Source organism: Fringilla coelebs, assembly GCF_963513975.1.
Source record: "Fringilla coelebs genome assembly, chromosome: 3".
Lineage (NCBI taxonomy): Eukaryota > Metazoa > Chordata > Aves > Passeriformes > Fringillidae > Fringilla > Fringilla coelebs.
In genome coordinates, this window is record NC_140030.1 from 94,264,693 (window position 1) to 94,292,402 (window position 27,710).

The following is a 27,710-nucleotide window of genomic DNA, read 5'->3' on the forward strand; positions in this document are numbered from 1 at the left end:
TTTGAATACCATTAATGCTTTCTCCTTTCCTTTGTTCTGATTTCTAAAGGCAGCAGAAACTAAAACTTCGTCCGCAATAATTTCTGCTTTCGTCTTGGCAGACTAATGGTATTAGACTTGTAAGAGAAATTTACCTTGGCAATGTCTGATGCACAGGTCTTTTCAAAAGAGATGTTGTTAGAAGGAATCCTATTAAGCAGGCTTTTTCACTACCCTCAAATCATAGGTGATAACACAATTTTAGTCATAAAGAAGATTGCTTAGTTTTATTTATTATTTTGAGAGAGAATCCATTAATCTGCTGCTCTGCATATCACGCATCTCTTTACGTAAGACCAAACTCAAGCTGCCCGTTCTCCTTGCTGTATTGGATTCATTTTCATAGACTGTCAAAGCCAGAAAGGATCAATATGATAATTTAATCCGATCTGCTGCTTAACACAAGCCAAAGATGTTCATACGGTAATCTTTCCATAATAAACTCAGTAATTTATGCTTTAAAATACACATACCTCTTTCTAAAAATGTCTTCTTATATTTGAATGAATGAAATCTCTCAATGTGTAAAGCAAAACTATTTTAGAGACCTCCAATTTTAGCATGTTCAGAAAAAGTGTAACTCTTGTAATAATCTTCTGGTTCATTACATGAGCATCTAAAATGTAAAACTGTCAGGAATTGCTTTTATTTAGATCACAGCTCAAAAAAAACCCACTTAAAGTCCAGGATTTCTTTACAAGGCAGATTCTAACTGCTGCCTTACCATTTCCCTAGGGAAGCTGAGGTCTCTCTGAGGGCCTGTATGCCTCCTCAAAAAAACCAAGCAAAGTAATGAATGAGAAGTGTTGAGGGCTACTCATCGAGCAGGGCAAGTACCACATGCAAACTGCTCTGCTCTGATGGGAAGTCACATCAAGTCATCACTGACATCAAGTCAGCACTGCCAGATGAAAAGCTCAGAGAGTTTCTGATCATTTCTAGAGCCTGAATGATGGCTCATGTAAAAGCAACTATGAAGATTCAGACACAAAAAGGTATATTGCTGATTTCCCCATAGCACAGACTGCCAAACCTGCCAAATGAGCAGCTATCTAACACAGCTCTAAGAGCTTTTGTTAATACTTGGTGAGGATCTGGCTTCTCATTGGTAATAGCAGGACTAATTAAGCTGGAATTTTGTTACTCTGCCTATTCTAACTGGGTACCAAGTGACTGATGATAGTTTGTAAAGGTCATCCATTCCTAAGGAAAATACAAACAAACTTACATGAAGCGACCCATGTCATTTTATTGTAATATACTTTACTTTTCATATAAACTTCCATTTCTTTCACTCATTTAGGAACTAGACTTTCTGAAGTAACAAGCAATGCAGATCAGCCACTGCACACAAGTGCAGTAACAAGTTCTGAAAACACCCAAATACCAGAAATGAGAGATACGTGGGAGATGTTTTGGTATTAACAGTCCTGTAAGAAATACAAACTAGTACTGCAAAGAACTGTGAGAGCTAGAACAGGATACAGTGTTCCAGATGGTCTAAAAGCTGCATTAGTGCCACTCACCAGATTCCCCTTTCAACTGTAGTTTTTAACCTCCCTACAACACAGGGGTAGGTAAAACTGAGGCCAAGGCCTTGCCTCTATGGAGAAAACTGAAGCGTATGGAATAACCTCTTGTAAAAACAGTTATACAAATGCTGCATCTGAAATAAAAAGTGATTTAATTTCGGAGTAATCTCTCCATTGGAATTACTTCACATGGGAAGCTTTTAGGAGCAAGGTCTGTCCTAAGATAAACTTGGAATAGTATCTTCTACCACAAACATATGCTAGTAAATAGTCCCACAAATATTATTAATAGGCATATAGTACTAATTAAAGATTAGATGTTGAATTCTACTCAGATCACCTAGCATTAGGAAAAAAAAAGTCAAATATCTGCTTAAGATTCCCCATACTACATATCTTATGTAGTTTTAAATCCAATTTTTTTCTTAGAAAACAAAAAAAAAAAAATCACCCCCTTTTTCTCAATCCAACTAGCAGTATAAAAAGGGAAATAGCCAAAATACCCAATTTTGCACATGAGCACAGATTTAATTCTACCACCTGAAGCAAAATAATCACTGGCTTCCAAAGAGTTTGAAAGGCCAAACTTAAAAGACAGATTCTAAACCAACAGAACTGAAAACTACTGAATGTCTTAAAAATCTTGATTTTTAAAAAGGGCAAATTGTTGTTCATGTCTCCCTGCACTATTTTAGCAATTTCAATATTATTTCAAGAAATCTCAAGGGATACATTTGAAAAGTTTCTCCCTAGACTATACAAGAAGCTTTAATGTTGTTTCAGCTGTTCTCATGAATCTGAGACAATTCACCAAAATAAAAGCACAATCAAAGAAACTGCATTTTGGTAGAAGAATGAATTGGGATACTTGAAAACCTGATTTTTTGTAACACTGACACAAAATTAAATATAGAAAAATGCAAATTTTCTTCTTTGAGTGCAATGTATTCTGCTTTGCTGCTAATAAACCTTACCTAAAAAAGTAAATGAAAACAGAACATCCTCATATTTGTCCTGGGCCTAAAAGCTCATCAGCCTCTGCTGAATGCTACAGTATGAAGGACAACATCCTCAAAACCATCCACAGACCCAGACATGTTTTTAAGTTACAGTCCATGGGCTAAACCAAAATGATGTGTTCCTCCAGACCACTCTGTACAAACTTTCTTATGATGCTCAACAGGAGATGCAGCCAGGGCCTCAATCCCCCTCCAGCCCAGCCAGCCCAGCCTGGCATTGCTGGAGCATTTCTTCTTTGGCTCCTGGCCCACATCCTAAAAGTTATTAAGAATCTTGATCTAGGTGCTGCTGGTTAAGCCTCACAAGATCCATGAGAAAATGTACAGAAAATGCCTACTCCACCTTGTACTTCATATGACCAGAAATCCAATTCCCTCCCAGGATGTGACCCCAAAACACAGCCCCACCACCCTAACACCGGGTCTCCCACAGAAACACTGGATGCTCGATGAAAAACACCATTATTTTGTCACATAAATGATTCAACATGCAGATGTCATAAGGGAAGCCACCCCATACATTTGCTATAAGTGGTGTTCAGACCCTGCCCTAGAAGCCAAGCTAAAACTCAGAATCTTTTTCCAGGCACTGTGATTACTACCATGAAATTCATATGACAATTCACAAAATGACAATGTAGTAAAGTCCTTTCCAATGTGAAGGGAAGCACAATACCTGATAATTGTTTCACTTTGGATTACACTTTAAAACTGTTTGTTAAGGATAAATTTCTACAAGAAAACTCCCCACAAACAAGGTAAGATTTCTGGAGAAGATGCACCCTGGCAGATGTGCTGTTCTTGTAAGGAATGTGATGCTCCTCTCAAAGCTGCTTAAACTTGATTTTATTTCAGGTCTGCAACTAAATTTTTTTTGTAAATAGATTTAGGCTGTCAATTTCCAGGCATGCTGTGCCATCAGCATGTAGAGACTGCTGTGACAAACGTGGAGGCTGCAGCAGCAAATTTTATTATAAACTGGTAATTGAATTGAACAGGTTTACATTTGAATAGATTTACTGCAGCATGATCTCTGACATGCTGCATGGGACTGAAATCCCATAAAGAAACACTGAAATACAGCAAGAATAATTTCAGCTTATTTTAAGTCTGTGCTAATCAATAAATTTATACCACTTTACACATGCAAGAGGTCAGTACATTATCTTTCTTAATTCTGTACATAAAGGATGTGGTCCAAATCAAAAAGTCATCTCCAGACTTTCCTGTAGGTTAAAATAACAATCCAGCTCCAAAACTACCTTCCAACAAGAAAAAAAAAATCTTTACTACAAGTACAGTCTTACAAATGCACTGCGAATCAGTATGATTTAAAAAGTGACCGCTAAAGGGGGAGAAAAATAAAATACCCTTATAGGTTCTTGCAGGTTGTTGTAATAGGTGGTAGATAAACAACACTGTCTTTTCAAAGTAATTAGTTATTCTGCCATTTAGAAAAAGGCATGTACTTTTAAATTCATGCAATTCCTATTAAGAGAACTTGTGGGAATGATTTGAATCTATGGACAATGAACATTCAAACAAAAAAATATTACTCACAATGTACGTATTTATTATCCAACTGAATTATCTCACTTAACAAAATTGTATGCAGAAACAGTAAATCTGCACACAAATTTGCTGAGATAATTACTCATTTGCAGAGGAGACAACTTCCTCTTGCAGTCCCAGAAGCTGTACACAGCCTAGATTTTTTAAAATACATATATGTTAATGCATGCACAACAGTGCCCTCAAAATTCAGAGGAAAAGGAGGAAAATCAATTCACCTGCATGTGCTCTTGGTAGCACTGTTTCATTTTCAAAGAAGTTGCTCAATATATCTGTATATTAGGTAACTAATGATACAGGGTCTTAACTTACTAAAAAAAGATGCTAAGAAGCACAGTCCTTTTCAAAAGGTGCCATACCCAGTCATCCCTTTCTTTTTACAATTTATCTAAGCATCATAATTTTACTTTCAAGTAACTGCTCCTAGTGGTCAGTTATACAAGGATTTTGGCAAGTAAGAACTCTCCCATAACCACTGAAGAGAGGGTCAAATCCTGCCATTCTTACTGAGGCAAAATCTCCATCGAATCTGACAGGAGTTTTGCTCAAGTAAGACTAAGGACAGCAGGATTTGGCTCATAGGATCATAGCATCTGCCAAAGCAGTTGCACAGAACAAGGTTTATTCTTAGTAAGTATAATCCAATAAGAATATGTCTGTAGGTGCGTGATAGGCCTAATTTGCCCATCATCTCACCGCTGGTCTATGTTGTTTCTTGGATTTTTACCCTAACAGCTGCATACTTACCCTGTTTTGCATTACCACCAACCCATTTGCAAAAATCAGCCAGTTATTAAAGCAGAGTTTTCAAGCACTGACAAAGCAAAATTGAAAAGGATTGTTTTGAAGTGGTTGCTTAACATAAAGTACTCTCCACTGGATACAATACTTAAGAGAACACTATGCTGATTTTATTTCAAATGTTTATCCAGTTCAGAAGTACATGGCATCTTTCTTGGTCGTGACAGTGCCCTAAAATAAGAATGCATGTAATACATGCACTTACAAGTGTATTCTTGCATATACATTAACAGCAATGTAAGTGCATAGCAGGCAACCAAGATTTGAGGAATCACCTCTTTGTGTCACATAAATGAAGCAGGTTCCAGGTAAGACAGCACCATTTCTTGAGTATATTTTCTTGCATTCAATATCTTCAAAATGTAATTGATGAATTAAAACATTCAATATATACTTACAGTGAGGGGCAGGGGTTCTCAGACACTTTTAGAAAAAAAAAGGGTGGAGGGTGGATTCTCCTCTTCTGCACCCAAAATTTCCTCCAGCGTAGTTGCAGTAACTTCAGTACACACACACAGTACTTATACTTGTTTAATTTAGAAGTAACCCTTTTTATTTGTCCTGATGGAGTGAAGACTGAATAAAAGGAAGGCACAGTGTGTGTTCTGGTTTTCTACCAGAACTGGGACAGAGAAACAGTGGATAAAGAATGGAGGAAAGAAATCTTTGAGAATTCTCATGGTTACTCTACCAGTTACTTACTGAAGGAGATGGAATGCTGAGGTACATTTTGCTGTACTACACAAGATGATGAACTCTATGTGGATGATTGGATAGCTTAGAAGCAGATGTCAGAAAGAGCAAGTATATATGAAAATTGCCTTTGCAATAACTGATTAGAACACTCACCAGTCTCTCCTCTTTCCTGATTGCCCTACAGTTGTAGCAAGTGTTTGCAGAGACATACAGATTGAGGCGGTCAGTCTTACCTTCTTTCAGCATGCCAACTTTTAGACATTTCATGAAGCGGCAGGCTTGGCAGGACTTGCGTCTGCGCTTTGTGATTTCACATTCATTCGTTGCTGGGCAGCTGTACTCTATGTTACCTGTGGTGGAACAGACAGGGGAAGAGGTGCTCAGAGCCACTGACTAACCAACACAACAGATACACCAAAGTACTCATCCAATTGCCTTTGTATTTCATTTTGGAACACATCAAGAGTAAGCAGTGCTACAGAAAGGAAACACCTCTCTAATAAATAGCTGAGTAACAGATGAAGTTTTTTCACCCTTTTTTTAAATCCAGACATGTATATGAAAGAAATATATACAAAATCACAACTAATGTGAGTCTGTGTCTCACTCCAAATATGGTCCATTGGAAAATCCTTCACATATGTTATTCCTGCTGACAGAATAAAGACATTTTTGTTATTTATTTTCTGTACCAAGCCACAGGCTCAGGCTCCTTCACTGAGCGCTCTTTATTTTCCTTTTTAGCCAATTTCATTAGTCTCTCTTTGCCTACAATTCAAAGGGAGAACTGCTTTAATGCACAATCAACTATAACAGGCACCATGGAGTTTCACCCTTCTTCCACTACAGCTGGCACAGAGCATAAGGCAGTACTCACTGGGACTGTTACCACCCCATCTAGCATGTTCTACAGCTACCAGGCCAGATCTCTGCCCCAGGACATCTCCTCTTCTCTCTATACTTTCAACCAAGTTCTTGTACTGAGAGGTATCAGGAATAGGACCATTCCTGCCAAGCTGTCAGAATAGCAAAAACTAAAAGAGATGCTTGCCTTTGCCCCTGCTTCTCCCAATTCCCCTCTTAAGGCCTGCCACAAGCTCGATCCTTAATGTGATCCCTTCTCATCATGGGCAAAGCAGTCTCTTTTTTTCTTCATTGCTGCTGCTTAATTAATATTATTTCTCCTCAAAAATCAGAGAAAAAAAGCTTGCAAATGTACGAGTAAAACACAAGAGCAATTTACTTTTTTTTAATCACATCTTTGGGTATCCAAGTCCAAATGCGAGAACATCTGTTCTCTTTTGCCCTGGTACCACTGCCTTTTCATAAACCAGCTTAGTTGAGCTTATTCATCTGCCCAGCCATGCATCCCATAGCCCATCCCTACATCCAGTATGACAGACTTTGCAACAGCCGGAAGTGACATTGGGAAACTGACTTCTAAATAAAGTATCTTCCCAATCAGTCTGTCACATCTTGCTTTAAAGGTATTTCTTTATTTTCTAACCCCTTCCCCCTGTGATAAAGTGCATTAGTATCTTAATGAAAATGCATTCTGTTTATTGCCCTCTTGGGAAGCAAGAGGTCATCACACCAAATGCATAAATTGTCATCAGAGACAGTCTGAGCATAATCGCAATTTTGCTGCTCCATGTTTGCTGCACTCGGGGTCCATCAAAGTCCCCTGAAACATGCACAGGTTCTAATAATTAGCATAGAGTCTGCCTGGGACCACAGCATTGATGAAATATTTCAGAGTTAATCACACTTCGTAAACACTGATTTATATTGACTACCTTTCTCCAGACTGATGTCTCCTCATTAAATATCACATTAGTGGATTGCAGGATTGCACAAAGACTCAAATGCTCAGCAACTGCTAATTCAACAGGAAGTAATACTTAAACCACTTACATCTATTGAAAATTGGTTAAGTACTTATGATAAAGGAGGTTTGCATGGCAAAATGTGCACTCTGCCAACAAAACCAGCACATTTGGCACAACCTTTGCAGGCTTTCTTCCCCCTGGACATTGCTGCATGAGTGAGTTAGCAATGCTGGTGAGTGAAACAGATCTTGGTATGCTTGAATGCTAATGACAAAAGTCAAAGCAGTTTAGTCCTTTTCCCCTTTCTTAGCTGCTGTGGAGAAAGCTGTTTAAGAAACTGAAGAATATGGTGTGTAGGGAATTCAGCACAACAAAAAAAAAGCAAAAGGTCTTTCCAACACACATTAGAAAAGTTAGGAAATAACACTTTTGGAAGGATAGGTAGAAAATGATGGTAAGGGCAAGCTTAAAGAAGGATTCACATTATCCTCTACTTCTAATAAGGAATTCTTAGAAAGGCACAATCACTACACAGGAAGACCTTCAAAGCTTTCACAATTTGTATCTAATGAACTTCATTATACTACAGTAATAAATGTATTACCATCCCTATCTTAAATTAAAAAAAAAAAAGGGAGAAACAGGGAACCAGAAATGGCTTGCACAAGATCAAAGATACCTTTGCACAAGGTCAGAAATGATCCTGATCAAAAACAAGATCAAGATTATAACAGGGAACTTTAGGAAGCAAAGCTCTCTACCAGGGCAGGTGGAGCACTCTCATTGTATCAAGAGATCCTGTCCCAAGATACAAAGGTACAGGTGCCAGCACCAAGAAGCAGCATTCAGAACCAGAAAGATAAATGCAAGATTGCTCATTTCATTATGCAGACACTTCTAATCCATATCCTGACATTTCACATTTCTGCAAACTATGCAACAGTCTACAGCAGGCGCACAGCGTAACTTACTTTTCCTGCAAATTCTTGACACCTAAAGAATACTAAAAGGAGCTATTATTCTAGTCACCAGGATTCCAATACTTTAGCTTACAGGGGGAATCTCCTTTCAATTTAAACTGCTTTTCTTTAATGACTTGTATTTTACAGCAGACACTCAATACTCATTTTTGGTGTTGTAAAATGAATTTAGAAGACGCTGCAAAGAATTCCTCCGACAAGTTCAGCAGAGTTACAGGGATAGAAACAAAAAACCACGTCTTACCAATGACCATAGCTGGTCCTCATAAAGTGGTTCCAGCATTTTAGAACAGGGCTAGACTGCAATAAGGGTTCAAGGGATGAACATTTTCTCTCCGGTGCACATGTAGATGCAGTGGATATCTATATCATACTAAAATGCATTTTACCTAGCACTGCAAGTATTAGTGGATTTACTTTTGTTAAAAACCTGAATTTACTGCACATTCCAGGTCATTAGAACTTTCATAATTTCTTATTTACTTCTTGATATGAATTTCCATTCAAGATACTCAGATCTGCATTTTATTTCAGAGGAAGATCCAGAAGGAATCTCTACCAATTCCTTGCTTCAAGATGCCAAAGGCTGAAACTGAGCAGCTAGGAAGAGTAAAAGCTGAGTTTGCCCAGTCCTGTCAACAGCTGGAGAGGAAGTTGTGTTCTACAGTGAACAAAATCAACATGGCAGCTCGAGGTCTTTAAACTGGGCTGACAGGAGCGATTGAGTGATTTATAATATCTCCTGGCTGGTTTTCAGAAAGAACTGGGCTCTGATTACTTATTTCAGAGTCTTTTGTACAATTAGTTTGCAGGCAATATAATTTTCTCACTTACTCCTTAATAGAATCGTGCAGCTAGCTGGCTGATAGAATAACAGCATATATGTAAAACTCCTGCCTAAAGTGCCAGGGGATAATTTGTATATTCCTTTCAGTAGCGTAATGGACTTTCACAGTTTGGCAGTTAAAGGGCTGAGTAATATAAATTAGTATGACGCTTGAAAATAAAAATATATGTCAAATCTTCACTCCCCAAACACATTTCCCTGTGCCAGAATAATATAATGGGATTTATACCAGCCTAAGCCCCTTTTCTTTCTTCATGTTTATTTAAAACCAGTTCCTTTTTCTACTGATTTGTTAAATTTTAGTATCTCAGCTGAAAGATGAGAAAATGCTTCTAAAACACTGTGCTTACCAATAGCAGCTGAAAAACTGAAAACATGATGCCATTTGATCCTGAGATAGCAGGTGAGCTGCTAAAACTTACCCTGTACACCCAGCTCTCCAATTTTACATGCTTCAGACAGTTACATCTCTACACACAGCTCAGGATGTTACTTAATGAGCAGTGAAGAAATAACAAATTTTGTGGTACAGGGACTTACTCAATGCTTTACAAGTCAGGCAACTGAGTGGATTTAGCCAAGATTCTCAAAACCATTTTGGCCATTTCTTGCACAGAATTGACAGTGACACTAAAGGTGGCAGGACAAGCAAGAGCCATGGCAAAGAGGAGGTCACTGAAAGCAAGGGGCCTCCTGCCTTGGTAGAAGTTATTGTCATCAACAGTCACATCTTCAGAACCTCCCAGGTATTACAAGTGAGAAGCTGGCTCTAGAAACAGGCTGGAACAAAGGTCTCTCTTCCACCAATACAGACAAAAATAGAACAGACATCAAGTCCTAGCAGAATCTTGATTTCCTTTTTCACACTGCAATATCAGACATTATAACACCAAGATGTAAAAGGACTTCTACAAGCTATTGAAGTATGCTCAGGAAATTTTTGGACAAGTAAAAGCTATGAGGAAGACTTAAGTGTGGGGTGAAAAGGTGTTTGGAAAGAATAGCCATGAGCCACTTAAAACAGCAAGAGGAATACTGAAGATATCAGTATCAAAACTTTTACTGTGTGGGAATGTAGGTTCAGAAGAAAAAAAGAAGGAAAAAACCAAATGAACCAACATTCCTTCAATGTAATAATTTTCTGCTACAATCTGTTCATGAAGCTTCATTTCAGTTCAATAAGGTTCCATTTTTCTCCCAAAGTTTCTCTTTTACATTCTCTAATTTAATACCTTTCTTTCAAAAGCTGGTATTTCAAAACTGAAGTGTTCTCATTTTTCATAGAGACTACTGCTTAGCTGGATTTAAGTCTTTCTGCAGTGAGGTTTATCCCAGGTACCCCTTCATGCTCTCTTTTCCTGGGTGACAGAACCAAAGGAATATGCCTGCTTGTCTGTGCATTGCTATGCATCAAAACTCCAAAAATGGAAAGTAGCTAGGATTACAGCCAAAGGGCTTCAGGGACTTAATAAAGAGAACTCTTAAAAAGAGACACAGGAGAATCTAAGCTAACACAGAGAGTGAATTTCACTATGCTAGGTTACACCTTTATACATAATCCAACCAGAATGGAAAAGAATAGTTCCTGAGAATCTGAGAATGAGGAGCTCTTGGAAATCAAGAGTAACAGCCTAAATGAATAGAAGGACAGAGAAAAAGTCCCAGACTTGAAAATATTTTCGATGTTTATAGGTCTTAATGAAGCTGAACTGAGGAAAGTAAAAATATTTCCTCTCAGGTTAAAGTTTCAGTTCTTCCAGACTCTGTTCTCTACTTTGCAGTCAAAACTTAGCTGAATTTAAGTTTGAGTAAATATTTTCACATGTAAAAGTACCTTCATCGGTAAGGTTTCAGAGTAGGGTCGGGCTGGAATGAGGTCAGATTTGAACATAAATAACTGAAAAATCCTCAGACAGATTCACCTGATACTGTAAGAAAGCTCTATGAATTATACACCTACTATGAATTCTGCTACAGGTCATCTGGAGATGATAATTAAGCATAAAGTTGACTTTATTCACAACTTTTCACCCAGGTGACTTCAGAAACAATAGTGTAACAAAGAGTTACAGAACATTTAACAATTTGGCTCCCAAATGTCTCAACCAGCTTTTCAAGGTGACAGGACCATGTATGAAGGGTTATGTTTCATCTCTTGCTTATGCTGCCTTTTCTGTTAAAGTAAGTAACTAAGGAGGAGCAGCTAGTTTTTAACCATGGTGTTTGACAGAGGGACATGAACAGCTTAAAAGTACATTTTTAGTGAAGTCACTATGTTGAACTGCTCTGAAGAAATCAGTGTACTGTGTTACAGAACTAAAACATATTTAGAACTTGCATTTTTTTTTTTAATTCTTAGAAAGCAACATGATGATTTAAAGCAAAAATGTAAAGGTGATGCTGGCTAGTCTGACTACACGACAGTCTTGTATCAGCCTCTAACTTTAGGTAGATTGGTTTCCAGCATCATAAAAAGTCACCATTATTTTCAGTATCAGACTGATATTAGGGGGTGTTGAATCTGTAAGGGCCCAACTACCTTTGAATCCCCCTGGACTCGACTTATTCACAAGAAATGAAGGGCATTTAGGTCACCTTAAAAGAGAATTGATGCTTTGAAGGCACAGAGGGAACTGATCCCCTGCTACCGGGTAGTCACTTAAGAGCTGCTCAAGTCAAAAAGACTGAACTATCTACGTTTGTTCCCTACTTGTATTTTATCTTGGTCCATTTTGATACATTCTACATTCTACCATAGCATGGAGGATTGTCATTGTTTTTTTATATGCACACAGAATATCTCAGTCTGTAAAGCTGCAAACTGAATCATTTTCACTCCAGAAAAAAAGGGTCATTAAAAGTTATACAAACATTAATATAAATCACTTGCTAGCTGAGACTTCTCATGTCTCTGGTTTCGAACAAGACACAGCTTTGTAAGTGGGCTGGAGGTTTTCAGAGATGTTTATAACAAAATGAGATCCAGACCTAATTATAATGGCATTGATACATACTAGTGTACCAGCACTATTTGTAAATCACATCTCTTTTGCAGTATTTCTGATGGGTTCAAAACAGCCATGCACCCATCAGGATGCTCATTCCTACTCCCAAATCATCTAAATGCTTATTACAATTTTCAATGTTGTAAGGAAAGCAGAGACAGTAAAAAAGATAGAACAATCTGTATACTTTTAAGCTTCTCTCTGGTTCTGAGACTTCAGCATGTTTATTTTTTATTGTCTCATCTTGTTTAGCTACCATAGCTACACAATGACATTATGACAGGATAAAAAGATATGGTGGAAGGAATTAAAAATGCTCGCTTGCTAGTCTGGCTGGCCCACAGGCACAGAGAAATTGGGGAAAAGGGAAGATACCTATCACTGCTTGCTTAAAATATTCTTTGAAAGAAGTGCTGATGCACAGACTTTCCCTTATATAAGGAAGGTGAATGATTAAATCAGGTAATGATGGATTCAGGTGACATTTAGTGTTCAGCTCACTGGAGGGCTGCCATCTTCGCACCAGAGCCAAGGTCCCACAGGCCAGTGCACCAGGATGTGAGCCTCCACCCTGCCCTTCTATAAAACAACAATAATCTTAGCTATCGGCAAAGAAGCTAAAAAGCCATAAAATCTCGTTTAATTTTCTTTCATTTCCTCCTCAAAAATGTATTACAGAGGACAGATTTCAGAAATGCAAAATACCCTGTGGAAGCCACTTCAGTCACATGCAACTTCAAATCAAACCTTATGTTGCCTTATCTGAATGTACATACCTAGTTCTATCTTTCTTGAGTAAAACTTTCTGATTGAAAAATAAAAACGTATTTACTGTAAAGTGTTTGTACATTTACAGTTCAAACTGGCTCAATAATGGGTCAACACTCTAAAGAGGACTGAAAAACCTGAACATTAGAGGGATTAAAAACAACTCTGAGTAACCAAAGAGCTGACCAAAGTACAAAGCAGTTTGGGCAGGCTTTGAAGACAACAGGAACATCCCTGCAGAACTGTGGAGCTGAAGGCTCTGAGCTGAGCAGCATAAAATGAGATGGCAGAAGACAACAGCATTTCAAGGACAGAGTATTTCCTGTTTGTGGTAGGAGACATGGTGAGCAGCTCTCAGGGGCGAAGTGATGAGACAGTGAGGGTCTGACTGCAGGGCTTCTTACCAACTACTGCTTTACTCACCCTGTGTATACACAGAGCATTGATGCCTCACTACTCTTCATCCAGCAGCTTTTTCTCAAAAAATAAACATATAAACAAAAACAAAACAAAACAAAACAAAAAAAACAACCAACCAAAAAAAAAAAAAAGGTAAAAATTCAAGAACAAAGACTACTGGATGCAAAATATTTGCTTTTGTGGGGAAAATTCAAACAGTATCCAAGGAAATGATAAGTAAGATCCCAGACTTTTGTGAGAAGCCTTAGGAGGAATGTGAAGGCTTTACACACTGTCTTTTCAGACTAGCTTTAAAGAGTCCAAAGACAACAGTGTGGACAATTTGGAAGGAGAGAGGATGAAAGTCTTCTAGATGCAGGCCATTATTTTAGAGAGATAAAAGCTAACATAAAACAGGATAATAATCTGTCTTTGAACCTGTAAGTCCTATCATCTCAGCCCTCTCCTGAAAGCAAGAATACCAGTTCAATCCACCTGCTGAAATGTTTAAGTTATGAACACTGAGTAATGACATATTATTAATGAAAATGTGCACTTACTAGTATATATGATAACTGACCAAATAAAAATTATGCAAAATATATTTACATTAAATATTCACGACAAAATATCTAGCAAGTACAGCGTTCTGTGTTGAACACAAGACTTTGCACCCAGCTGACAACTGAAAATTCCTTTTTTCCCCCTCTCTCTTTTAATGAAAGCTCAGAGTTTTCAAGATAATACAGTGCACAGCAAAAACTGTGAAGAGACCCTAAAAATCAATAGACCTGTAACTATTTTTAGATGTTGCTATTTTCTACTATCCCTGATGTTAAGCCAATTTTGGGAAGATTTGGCTGTGTGTGTATTTCTGTGAGACACTTGCAATCAGCCACCATGTAAATTATCCCAGAAGCAAACTGAGAGCTGCAGCTGAGTGAGTGCTAGGCTGAGCAGAGAGAACATCCAGTTCTTCCATACCTTGTATCTCACAAAAGGGGCAGAACATCACTGCATTCGACTATGACCTAAGAAGACATCAATTTTATATATTGAGCTCTTTTTTGGTGGGTTTGTTCTCTTTCTTTTTTTTTTTTTTAGCTAGGAAATTGCTTGCTTCAATTTTTTTTCTAATATTATTGATTTTTATCATAATTATGCACACTTTAGCAAAACTGCAAACATATTTCTGGGCTACGTTAAAAATATATATTCTAAAAAGATAAAATTACTCCTTCTTATACATCAAAACAGTGTTCATTTAATTTCTTAATGTTTAAGGAAATGAGCAGGAATTGATTCCAGGAGGCAGGAAAGGATGTTTTTGAGACTACACTGCTAAATTGGAAAGGGAATGACAATCTCCATTACCCTTAAAAACAGGTGTATACTCTACATTCGAGTGATATTTGCTTTGTGTAGGAGCTACCAGGTGCCCTGTGAGGCTTCTGTCTTGTGTTTTAGATGCTGGTGGTGCACAAATAACTGCGCTGGCTCTCTGAGCATTCCCTGTGGCCTCCACCTACTGAGACCTCAGGAGACTCCTCTGGAATGGAAAGACTCCCATTGACTCAGTGGAAAGGACATCAGGCCTTACATGAACACGGGATGTGCTTCATAATCTGACTTTATCAGCTCAGCCTTCCTCTCCCTGAAGTCAGGGCAGTTGTGCCCATGATTCCAACAGGAATAGCACTGAGGATCTACAAGTCTGAGCTAATTTAGTAAACTGATGAGTGATCAACAAAGGTTTGGGAAGTCATATGTTCTTTTTCACTGAATCTATAATAAAGAACTCATCACAATTAAGCTATTAGCATTTAAAATAAGCAATTCTTATAGCTGAAACACATTATCCCCACATATGCACTGTTACAATATTTGACACTTCAGGCACCTGGTTTTCTATTCTGTATTTAAAAGCCTGTTGCATTTATTTCTGTTTTCCTATTTGCAGTAATGCAGCATCAAACTCATTTTAAAAAATGAGGAGAGAGAGAGAAGGAACATGATATGAACAAGGAAATGAAACAGTGCAGGGAAGAATGACCTCGAGAGCACTGGAACTAAATTCTATCAATTAGAACAAAAAACCTCAGGGGAATTATTCTTCATGCAAGCCTAAAGGTAGAATTTTCCCATTCAAATCATGAGGAAGCACCTTTTTCTTATATACATTTTGTCACCAACCAAAACCCTTGGTTTGATTCACCTAAGCAGCTTCCATTATTTTGGATGGTACCTGAAAACCCTCAGTATTTGTGCCATTTAGCCAGGGCCATTGCTGAAGATGCTGCCATGACATTACGATGGGTAACGTACTTCCTATTCTTAGTTTCTTCATTATAGCTTTTCTTTTCAATGCTTGGTTTTGCCCTACTGCATTTTTTTTTTTGTCTCCACAGCACTGTCACCTGCTGATGCAGCTCATGCTCTAACCGCACTGAGACTTTTGCACAGCTGCCAGTTCTAACTTGAGCTGCCTGCCCAGGTCCAGGTTGCTAATCTGGAGGATGACGTCTCTGCCTTGTGCTCCCATGCCCAGAAACTTTCTGCCTGTGGTGTGGTGTAAAATTGCAGGTTACCTATTACTGCCAGAAGTCAACACTTCAATCAGTTTTTGTTTCTGTAGCAGTTTTTCTGATGCTCAAAATGCAACTAAAATAATCGTGCATCAATTCAGTCCTGTAGGACAGCCATTACACAGCAATTAAAGACCATTTATAAAAACAGAGTTGCTAGTTGAAATTGGTGCTTGAAGTTTAGCAACCACAAAACACAAATTGCTTCAGTAGAAACGTTTTTTGAGCTTTTCTGAAAATGTTCTTGAAGGTCAAGTGAAACCATCTACCTCTTCTTTTACTTTTTCCAATTTTTCATTTTTCCAATACAGAGACTTGAAATGAGCAAACTGTCTCTTTATGTGTGCTTATTTTACATATAAACCCAGGCCACCACTAGGAATCTTGGTTTACTGGTTGCCAACAGTGTAACATTCAGCTCCATTAGAACAACTGAAGTATAATGTTTCCTTTTATTGTCTGTATGTCCCCCATAAAATGGGCACATGATGCTGGTAAAAGGCCCAAATCTCCCCAGCAGCAAAATGGAAGAGAGAAGAATAAAATGGCCACTGACTCAGCAATATACAAATCAAAATAACATTCATTATTTTTCCTTACTAATTTTACACTAAATATGGAAGCTCTATACTTAAGACCAAATGCTTTTTAATTTGGGTTTATGTGAAATTACAAACTGAAGCTCACTTTATGTTCATTCTTAAAAAGAAAAGTATATCACCAGATTGCATTGCCTTTCCTAAGAATTTCAGGTGCTCAACATGTATGAAAATCAAGCAGGTTTTATTGAGGAGCTTAAATTTGGACTTAGCAACCTAATTTTAGTCTCTGAAGTCTGAGTTTAATTTAATGTGACACTATATTCCTGCACAGGCCAAGCTTGGCCTCATGTTCTTTAAATAAAGCACCTTCAATTTTGCTTGAACGGATGATATCTAAATCAAAGTAGAAGGTTATTTTGTCTCCATAGGTTCTGAAGCTAGAAGAAGCAGTCATGCAAATTTTCCCATTTGTACTAATTTATGCCAAAATATGTGGCATATTTGTAATGGGTATCAAGAGCAGATTAGTAAAAAATCCTGAGCAGAGACCAAAAGCTGCCAACTTACTCTCCTTAGAATGTGATCTTACAGTTATTTGACAAACTCATTTAAGGCCACTGTACATAGTGGGTGAAAGACCAGTTATCAATACACCGATAGGCACAAAGCACTACACCACTGCATTTTTGATCCAATTTCACATGCACTGGTTCTTTAACAAATATAAACTAGATTTCTGTAACAATTTAAGCCCAGTAGTGGTGTATCTAGCAGCAACACGCAAGCACAATCCTGCATGCCAGCCACAGGGAGCGTTCAAGAGTCCTCCATGACACCTTCAGAAAATGCTCCACTTTCTTTGCAACAATCATTTACGGGACAGACAAACTCGCAGAGAAAACAAAGCTGAACATCCACTGGTCAGCTCCAGCATTTTTCCATTTTTGGAATCAAAATAAACACGGCATTGGGCTAAACGTGACGGACAGAACTCCCAAAGAAGCCCAAAGGGGCTTCTTCATGAGCCCATCTGCACGACCAAGCAGTATAAAGAACGAAAAGGCACGGTCTGAAGTCCTCACAGGCTTCAGTCAAAGACCATACATTTTCATTCTGAGCAAAAGAAAGCAAGATTACAACCAACCAACCTTGAATTGTCCTCTTGAAGAAAGCCTTGCAGGCCTCGCAGGAGGCCACTCCGTAGTGGTACCCTGATGCAATGTCACCGCACACCAAACACAGTCTTTTGGGCATCGAGTTCAGCATGTACTCGCACTTGGTCTGTGAGTCTTCAGCAATGGTACTGGAGCAGTCATCGTAGCGTTTCCTGACCGGCCCGTTGCCCCCCAGCCCCGTGGCCGAGGGGTAGAGGGGAGGCGAGTCCAGCCCGTTCTGGTGGCCATTCATGGTGGAACTGTAGCTCCCGCTGGCGTCGGAGGAGCCACCGGGGCTGTGGTGGTTGATGCTGTCCGTCAGAGAGGCGGGGCTCGACGGTTCCGTCTTGATGTACGACGAACAGCTGGAATCAATGTGTCGATCTTTGCTTGACATTCTGCAGAGAAGCCTGCAGAGGGGAGAGAGAGAAAGAAGAATGTGTGTATTAAAGACAGTGCTCTTTAAGGCTGCTCTGGAAGGGTTAGGGACTGCACATCATTCATTCATTAGTCAATACTTCTTGTTCTACATGAAGGTAATCAGCATAAGGGCATGACAGAGCTTTGTCAAAGCTCCAGACAGGCGGTAAACAAAAACTTTAAAGAGACCAAATCCTTCTGTTGTCCCCTCCACCTGCCCTCCAGGCTACACGTCAACTTCACAGCAACTCTAAATTCTGAATTTGTCATCGAGCAAGTAAAAAAATTTTATAATTCCTATTAGATGGCTTGGCTACTAAATGTCTTCATTTTTCTGCCTATACCTTCTTTCTGTAAATTCCACCATTATCAGAAACAAATATTTTCAAGTTTGATCACATAAATGCTCTGCTCTGTAATTAATATTTGTCAAGACACTTAACTAAAACACATATCCATTATCTATTGATCCGATTCAAGAACTGAAGAGCAGGTCCCTTGCTATCTTTTTATTCTTCATTAATATTGCTTTATTATAGAAACAGCTATTTAGTAACGAAGTAGCACATCAACGGGGTACTCTAACAAATAATTACAGCTGAACTCCATTTTCACAAAATCTAAGTGAAATGATTCATCAGCTGTGGCTGCAATTACTTTCTAGCCATTATCCTCAGACTAACCAGTAATAACTACAGCACTATCCCATATATCTACAGCTCTATAGGATCTGACATTTTATGTGCTCCATTCTTGGATTAAAAACATGTATTAGAGGAAATTTTACATGTAAGTTTTGTCTTTCTGAAAGTGAGATTTTTTTCTTCTCAGTTCTCACAGTTTCAGAATTAAGCATCTGAAATAAAACTACACAATATCTGATCCAACAAAGCAGTGCTTTCTACAGGGAGGACTGGGGAGAGAAATCTTTGTCTATTTTCATCCTCAAGTTTTTTACTATTAACACATTTTGGGGTGAACAAAGGACAAAAATAATAATTAGAAAGCTCTGATTCAGATATTATCTTTGTTTTCTCCAGCTGTGATTATGAGACCACAGTAGCAAATGGCCTATCCAGCACTTTTCTGACAGTACTCTCAGAAGCTGCCAAAGTCAGATCATAGCTATGAACATTTCTTAGAAACACTAACTGCAGAAAAGCAACTGTCCTATAAGACCACCTGGAGCTATGGATTTGTGTTTTCAAAGCAAATATGTTAACTCCACACAATTTGACTGACGTAATTTTCTGAAGTAACTTTTTAGATCTTGTCTTCATTTTTCCACTCTTTTTAATTTAAGAATAAGAAATTTTCATCAATTTCTACTTGAATATCTGGAATCAAATTCACCCATGGAAAAAAGACATAAATCAAAAGAGTTGGTTTCCTTCCCAATGGGGGTAATGGAGATAAGAGGCTGACCCGTCGCTAAAGACAAGTGTTTAAGAAGAGATTCACCCTAATATCAGTGCCCATGGATTTTATTTTTATACTTCTCAACTGTTGTGATTTTTACTGTAAAATTCTACTGAAAACAACTAACGTGTATATTTGGAAAACAGCCAGACTGACGTACAGAAATGTTACCATCTAAACTTAAAATCAGGGCTAATTTGGGGAGGTGGAAGGAGCAAGCTATCTGGTGTCAGCAAATAAACCAAGGAAATGGGAAGGTTAAAGCCGTGAAAATATCTTATTACAGTGGACCACCTGCTTGTGTTGTCCTTTCCTCAAGAACTGGAGGGGGGGAAATCCCCTTGCCAGCCTGCAGTAGCGTGTGCCTTTTCTTCTGCATCTGCTGCCTTGTAGCCGTCACTGTTAATGAGTGCTGTAATTAATAGATAGCTCTCTCTTGTCTTTCTACTTGCACTCTGGGCTAAGCATTTTTCTCAAGTCAACGTTTGAAAGAAAGCGGGTCGGCTCTGACTTACAGCAGCTCTGCGAATTCCTTTTAATTTAGAGCACTTACACCACCACTCCACTTATTACCTTATAATTACTGGTCCTCTCTCACATACATTACGATCTTGGACTAGAGTTAGAAGTTATTAGGGTACTAAAACATGGTGTCTCTCTGTCTCTCTCTCTCCTCTTGCATTGACACTGAATTTTATACAGCTGTGATTAAGATTATCAATTAACTTCCACATTTTACCAACTGATTTTTTATACTATTTTTCTACACACTAAGATCTTTTTATTGACTAAACATGTACTCAGTTCTATTTTAACCTCCTTTCTGCCAAGACTCCACATGTAAAGTCTCAAAATACAGCACTAGGAGTCACTGCCTACAGTCTGTCATAACCAGCTTGATGGCACATTCTGGTATGAAACTTCCATTGACAATTTTTTTAATCTAATTTGTGCAATAATGAGCCCGAATGTCACCCTTCCCATTCCTCAAAAAAACCCCCATTTGTAATTAATTAGCTGCTCAACTGCATGTTGTTTTGGCCAGTACAGAAGCGGCTATCTTCCACTCCAAGCAGCCCGAACCAAAACACCATCTCAGTTCTAACAAGCACTAAAATCCAATCCCAGAGCTGCCTGTGCTAAAGGCAGTCTGCTGATGCCTCTGAAGTAGCAGGTTCTGGTACTAACCACGGCAGAGCTGCCTTTGGCTCCAGCTTCAACAGTACAGACCGGACTGGTGCGCGCCAGCAAAGCGTAAACACGGCTAAAACATTAACTATTCCGGGGAAAAGCAAAAACAACAGCGCCTGACTCTGAGAACACAAACTTTCTCAAACCCCAGAAGGTGAAACACAGACAAGGCTGGGTACTGGCTGTGGGTGGGCAACAGACACCTACAGCTTTCACTCCTTCCTTCCTGCACCACTTCTGAACAAAAGTAATTCAAGAGCCATCTAAAACGGATGGCAGGTGTGACCACCATCAAATTATCATGCTGAACATTTGGAATAATGCCTAAGCTAGATCTCTGTAAAATCCCTCCCTCAGTTCCCTCCTAATTACTACTTAGCTCGTTACACTGAAGAATTCCTAGACACCATTGCATTATAGTGTAAAACTACAGTTGGAGTTTAATTCTCTCTTCCTCTCTGTGTCTGAAATTCTACAGCTCTATTATTCAAGCCTGAAATATTCACAACTATCTATAAATTCAATTGTCAGCCAGTGGGTTTTATTCTAGACCTCACTTCAATCTAAAATTAGAGGCACTAAAATTCACATTAACTCTAAGAGGAATGTAGTGAATAAGACTTTATTTCAAAAGAACACCTTTTTGTCAGAAAGAGCTATTTTCAAGATGATGGCTTTATCTGCATTCAAAGAGAATAAGCCCAATTCCACATTGTGCTGTTAATGCAAAATTTTTAGGTCACATTGGATTAATAAAAATCTAAATTTAGTTAAGGTTTATGAATAGAAATAACATGTGTCATATAAAAACGTACAGTATTTATTTTAAAGCCTTGGTGGGGTTGTTTTTTTTCTTTACTAGATTTTAAGTCAAATAAATGGCAGTTCCATTTGTGGTGGGCTTTCTGAAGTAAGTTTTCTAACAAGTGGGAAATCTCAGGTAAACTTTCCTTTTAGCACTCTCAGGAAAAGCAACAACAAGCTCTAGAAGCATTTCCATGGCCAAATACAAGAGAAAATACATAGGGTGCTGCAAGCCATGGCTAATATACAGCATTAACTCTTCATATCTACACTAAGTTTACCTCAAAATTTCATTTAAGAAAGACCTGAAGCCAGGATCTGCTGGCAGAAAGATACAATGACAGAGCACTGCAATAGGCAACTTCCTTTTTAAAATGGTCTTAAACAATAGCGAATAAATTGTAATGCTATGTGCTTATGAAAGGCTGAATATATTAAGAATTTATTAATGCAATCACATTCATATTTCCATCTACCTGCCACATTACTAATGATATTGACAGTGCTGACACTGGCTAAATCAGTATCAATATACAAGTGGAATGCAAAAATTAACTGCATCTGATTACAGTATATAGCCTTAAGAAAGAAAGCCTCATTCCAGCTACTGGGAGCTCTTTATATTCCATCTATATATAAAACTGGTTCACAAAGTTAGTTTTCCCTCATCTCCCTTTTTACCAATACCCAAAGGAGGTCAAAACAACATGCCAATACTTCATAACCCATGAACACATTTCACATTTGTTTTTCAAGAAGGAAAAGCTCTGCTTACAGCATCACTTGCTATTTCAGAGCCGCCTTGGTGGTATCCGTGGCAGTAATAATTAGCTACAATAATAAAGTGACCACTTTTACTGCAGAACAACACTAAAGCCCACTTTCACCTGCACATAAAGTATTTTCTTTGCTTGGGGAGAGAATTGCCCTACTTCCATAAATATCAGAATAGGTTGTTAGCAGTTGACATTTGTAATGACAGCTACTACGTGGGAGCATCAGCAAGGTAGGTGTTACTATGCCCACCTAGGTACTTTTCACACTAACAGCACCGCCCATATGATTTTCCTCCAATACCTTCCTCTCACATGCATGTCTACCAAAAAGGTCTTGCTGTCCTCAGACCTGAGCTGTGAAAGCCAATGCATTAAAGAATCTCTTTGTCTAAGTGACACGGTAAGTCTGCAGCAGTCAGGAACAGAAGCCAGATCCTCGCTTTGACTATAAATACCACATTTCCTTCTAAATACTGTGCTTACTTTCAGTATCATTTTGCAGGTCTATACTAAAATCAGCAGACAAAAAAAGAATCAGCGTGTTCCAGTGAATTCCCACAATCAGTTTCCCTGACTGTAACAGAGAAAAAAAAAAAAAACATTTGTGTGCAAAGAAAGCAAAACATTGCTTCTCGCACCGACACCCACGACAACACCTCAAGACATTCACCAGGTCCTGTTAAAGAGCTGAGTAACAATTTCAGCAGCGCTGCTTTGCACTGAGCATTTTTTTTCTGCTTCAGCTAATTGCACTCTAGTAAAGTGGTAAAATGTGAATCACTTAGTAGGAAAATGGGCACCAGCTGCTATTGTCAGAGAATGGAGACGCCAAAGAAAAGGAAAGTGACTGAATGAAGTGTCATGTCAGAAATCAACGGTGCAACGTGTGATTTGAGAAAACATGACTACTTTACAGAGACAGGGTGTCATTATGGCATCACAGTAATACGATGCTTTGACAACTGCTGGGTCTAACATATCATCATTGCATTAAGGTGCACTGGCTTAGTTGGAGGAAGGAAAAGAAAGGATTTCTTCTTTTAATAAGAAATATGGTAAGGCCTGCTTGGTTAACCTAGTGGATGAGATTATTAATCACAAAGTATAGCTAATCTTGTCCTATGCATGCACAAACAAAACTGTTATTAGGCTAAGGTCTTTAATAATCAACACACATGTACAACCACGTAGTCAAAGGGTACCCGATGGAAAACAGAACAGCTGTGGTGGTTCGGTGGAGGGTTTTTTTGGAGGGGTGGGGGGTTGTTAAGATATGCTGAATGTTTCATTGCTTTTTGCAATTTCTTCTTTCTTTTATGCTTTCTTGAAACTTGCCCACTTCACCTTGGTAAGGAAAAGCAAAGCAAGCCAGTGACTCCTTCCAGAGCAGCTGTCAAAGCCAGTAGCAGCCGGAAGAGAAGGAGCAATGCTTGAAGCCATCATGTTGTTACCAGCAGTGGCCTGAGTTAGCTGATGACTGCTGACAGAGGATCCAGCTTCCCAAACAGTTGCTATTGCTCTGTATGCCATCTACCCAAGCTCTGCTGAAGCACTTCCTGCACACGAAGCAGTGCGACACTGCACTACTGTGCGCTCATTTTTAGCTCAACGAAACAAGCCAAACAAACCATTATCTCACACCCCTCAGAGCTGCACCTCATCTGGGAGGCTGCACTTTGTCTTCTGTGGTGCTTTTAAAAAAGCAAAATGTTCAAATGGCTGACTCGCAACTACTACAGACCCTCCAAAAATGAGGAGGAATTATTTAAACCTCCTCACCCACCATATATAAATATTCATTATTGCTTCCCATTCTATTTCAAGTTGATTCCCCATGCTTCCTGGTTGATAAACTTTGTTAACAAGAAGGAAATGATCCTGAGATACCCCAATGTGTTGCAAATTATCACTGTTGACAGCTCCTACGTTTAAGGATTACATCTGATGCAACAATGCATACTAGTGTCATTTATCTTTAGCTCATTTCCTTGGATCTATTTCAACTGAGGGTGAGCATCTCTTGTTTATAGCTCTAAATACTGTAAGTGAGCAACTGGCAAATCAATAAAACTGTTAAATGCATAATAATACTGTGTAATTACTTACATGATGTTTTGCATAATTAACTGTCTGAGGTGTTCCTTGATATAATGGATACTCGGAGTACGGAATAACCTATAAGCCTATAAAACACACCCTGTTTATATGAACAGAAATTATGTGTAAAACTCTCATTCTAATAGTCCAAATCAGGCTTTGGCACTATATGACAGAAAGCCTTCCTTTCCTGCCAAGTCTAAATCAATTCTTATGGCATTACTTCATAACTAACGTGATATTTCACTGATGATGACTATTACCCTGATTACTTGGAAGTAATGTAGTAATAGCAAAAATACACTTAGATTAAACAAACTACTGCTATTTAATCAATATTATTGAGACAAACTAAGTGTTTTAATAAGTCTGTATAGATGCACTAATGCTGGTTTAATTAAATGTATCCTTAGACATGCACAGGCTCTGCAGCATACAGATCCTATGGTTTGACAGACTATAACATAACTCTTCTGAATTTAAAAGCTGAAGCACTTAGAGGCAACATCACTTAAATCTTTTCAAACTGAAAAATTATTATTCTTTACATCAGGTACTCTTTTAGGAACAAAAATGAGAAATAATACTCAAAGACCTCACACCTTTGAGCCAAAACATCAGACATGAAAAGGTGCACAGTTGTCCACTGTGCCCAAGACAAAAAATAAAAGCACATATAAAAACTGCACTACTGACCCTAATTTTTGCATATTTTGCATATAGGATATTTTGCAAATATCCTGTTAGCTGTTATGTAGTACTACCAGGCAGGCCATCACCAAAAAAAGCTTCCTGCAGAAAAGACTTGCCTACATACGTGGATCTCATGTCTTTTTTAAGTAGGAAAAGATACCTTTTTCAATATGCCCCATTGATATTGTTTTCAAATACTTAAAAAGAGGCAAATATCGAAGAGAAAGCAACACGGGGAGATGGCACTTCAAAACAAAATCGTTCTATAATGCCTCAAAGTTAAACACAAAGGAAATCTATTGGGTTTTGTGTACATATTATGGTCCTGATACAACTTAAACCTTGGGGAATACTTCATTTGCCTACTTCGTTTTTAGTGTTTCTCTAACAATCTTCTCCTGTGTCTTTAACATTTTTACAGCTAGAACATGGCTGCTGTTTGAAGTTACAATCCTACCACTGTAATATCTTAGACTCACCTTCTCTCATTTACTGACTTTTAGCCTAATATTTCATATATACTTTTTTGTTGTTGTTGTTACAGTATTTAACATCCCTGAAAAGAGCCAGCTCTGCAGCAAGAGGAGAGTTGAGATCTGCACCAACTCACACAAGGAGAATTCTCATGCCCAAAAAGTTCCAATAAAAAGACTGTCATGTGACAATCAGAATGATGGCCAAGCTTCATCATAAATCAGTAAACTGATCAGGAAGAGTAAGATTTTATTCGTCCAAATGCAGACTAACAATTCATGTCACATGCTGTAAGACAGCAAAAAATTCTGGTTAAAGAGTGTTTTTCTGTTATGGAACATCATTCTACTTGTGGTTGTATTTCAGTGGCATCAGGTGGAATCCACCTGATGTCTCCAGCCCCCAGAGGACATGGTAAAGTGTGAAGGAGTCAGCTATTAATGGTGAGGATTCTTTTTATTAAGAGAAATCAGCTGAACGAGCAAAAGAAAATTAAATGCTACATTCAGCTACTTCAAGAGATAAAAATAAAAAACTACAAAAGTAAGTGAAGACTCATTCAAGAACGTAACAGGCTTTCTAAAGAGGGATTATTTTGAAATGATTACAGCATCAAAAGCACTTACTTGCACCAGTCAGAAAGCCAGTACTACAGATCAGAGAGACATAGCTGTCATTCATCACTTTCCAAAAGGAAAAAGAAGACAAAAAACACCTTCAGTCTCAAGAGAGAGTCAAAGTTTGCATCATGACATTTTTTTACAATTTCTGGCAGCAGCTTCGTTCCGCGGCTGAAAGGCAGAGTGTAGGTGTGCGCACACCGTGTACCTGTCTCCCCACCCAGCTCCCTCACCGACTCCCCGCAGATTTATAGCACAAGAATTATAATTTGCACGCCAGGCTCTGTTAAATTGGAGAACCGATTAGAGAGAACACACCAGAAATAGTATCAGAGAGTGAGCGTCTTAGAAGACTCAGGACTAGAACTTATAAAGCAAGTGATCCTTGTCCCACCCCCTCACTCAGCCGGCTCCCAGACACATGCCACTGGATTTAAACACCCCTGCACATACGTGTGCGCTCGCACACGCTACCAAAAAGCCACTTGGCGAGTGGGGAAATGACGTTCTCCTGCAATCAGCGTTTAAGTGAATGTTTGTCCCAGTGTGTTACACCATGCTGTCAGCAAGCAGCAGGGAGTCGTTGAGTTGTTACTACATTTGATTTGACTGCCAGTAGGAAGCTTCATTTCTACCAACTGTTAGTTGCCAGCTCTACGGATCTTCTCCTAGTTTGAAGGGGTTTTATTTTTATTTTTTTTCTCTTAGATACAGTCCATTATTTTTCTCTTTCACTCTGAGGACTTTCAGCGCATGGCAGTAGCATTTCCACATCTCCATGCATCACAGCAGTCCCTTCACTTACACTTGCTGCCTTATACACAAAAAAGGAATTGTATTAAGGCAACCATAAGTCAATCCTGACACATCAAGAAAGTGATTTTTGCATCTGGAACTTGAATGAGAAGAGCAAAGTTGAAAATTTACATAAGCAAACACAGGGTAATTTTGTTCTGATCTTTTCTGAAAAAATATGGGATTAGCCTCTGAGGAATAGATATGGAGAGATATCCTGGGTACATTTTCCTTCCAAGGAGAGGGTTTGCTCTCCAGATCTTTATGCTTCCTAGAGTTTTCAGTAGGGCTTTTCATACGCTTGTTTATTATTCACGTATTTCCTGAAAGGTTTCTGCTCTGCCAAACAAGATCCTATAACTTTAACAGTTGTTTACGATGCTTCCTCTTCGTACACAATAACGATGATTTTGATAATTAGGATCTAATTATAATGGATCTGACAACAACTTCCAACAATGAAAAGCATCTTTAGAAAAATGAAAGCATATGCGTGAATAGTGCAAGGAGGTAGGGTGGGAGAGAGAAATACATCCCTAAGAGACAGCCCGAGAATTCAGGCTGAATGGAAAAGTAATTAACACTAAAGAGCTAAAACTGTAATTAAAGAAAATTTCATTAAAGAGAGGCAGGTGATTCCACTTTCCTAAATA

General features: G+C 38.5%; 1 protein-coding gene across 12 annotated transcripts in view; it reads right to left on the reverse strand.

Annotated features, from left to right (window-relative positions):
• ESRRG (estrogen related receptor gamma) overlaps positions 1–27,710 on the reverse strand; it is a 370,366-nt gene that overhangs the window by 104,222 nt on the left and 238,434 nt on the right. For all 12 annotated transcript variants that reach the window (XM_084203440.1, XM_084203439.1, XM_084203433.1 and 9 more), the window contains 2 exons: positions 17,763–18,178; positions 5,893–6,009 (listed from right to left, as the gene is read on the reverse strand). In XM_084203440.1, the coding sequence (XP_084059566.1) occupies positions 5,893–6,009; positions 17,763–18,165 (520 nt within the window). In that variant the 5' untranslated portion in view covers positions 18,166–18,178. The remainder of the gene's footprint in view (positions 1–5,892; positions 6,010–17,762; positions 18,179–27,710) is intronic.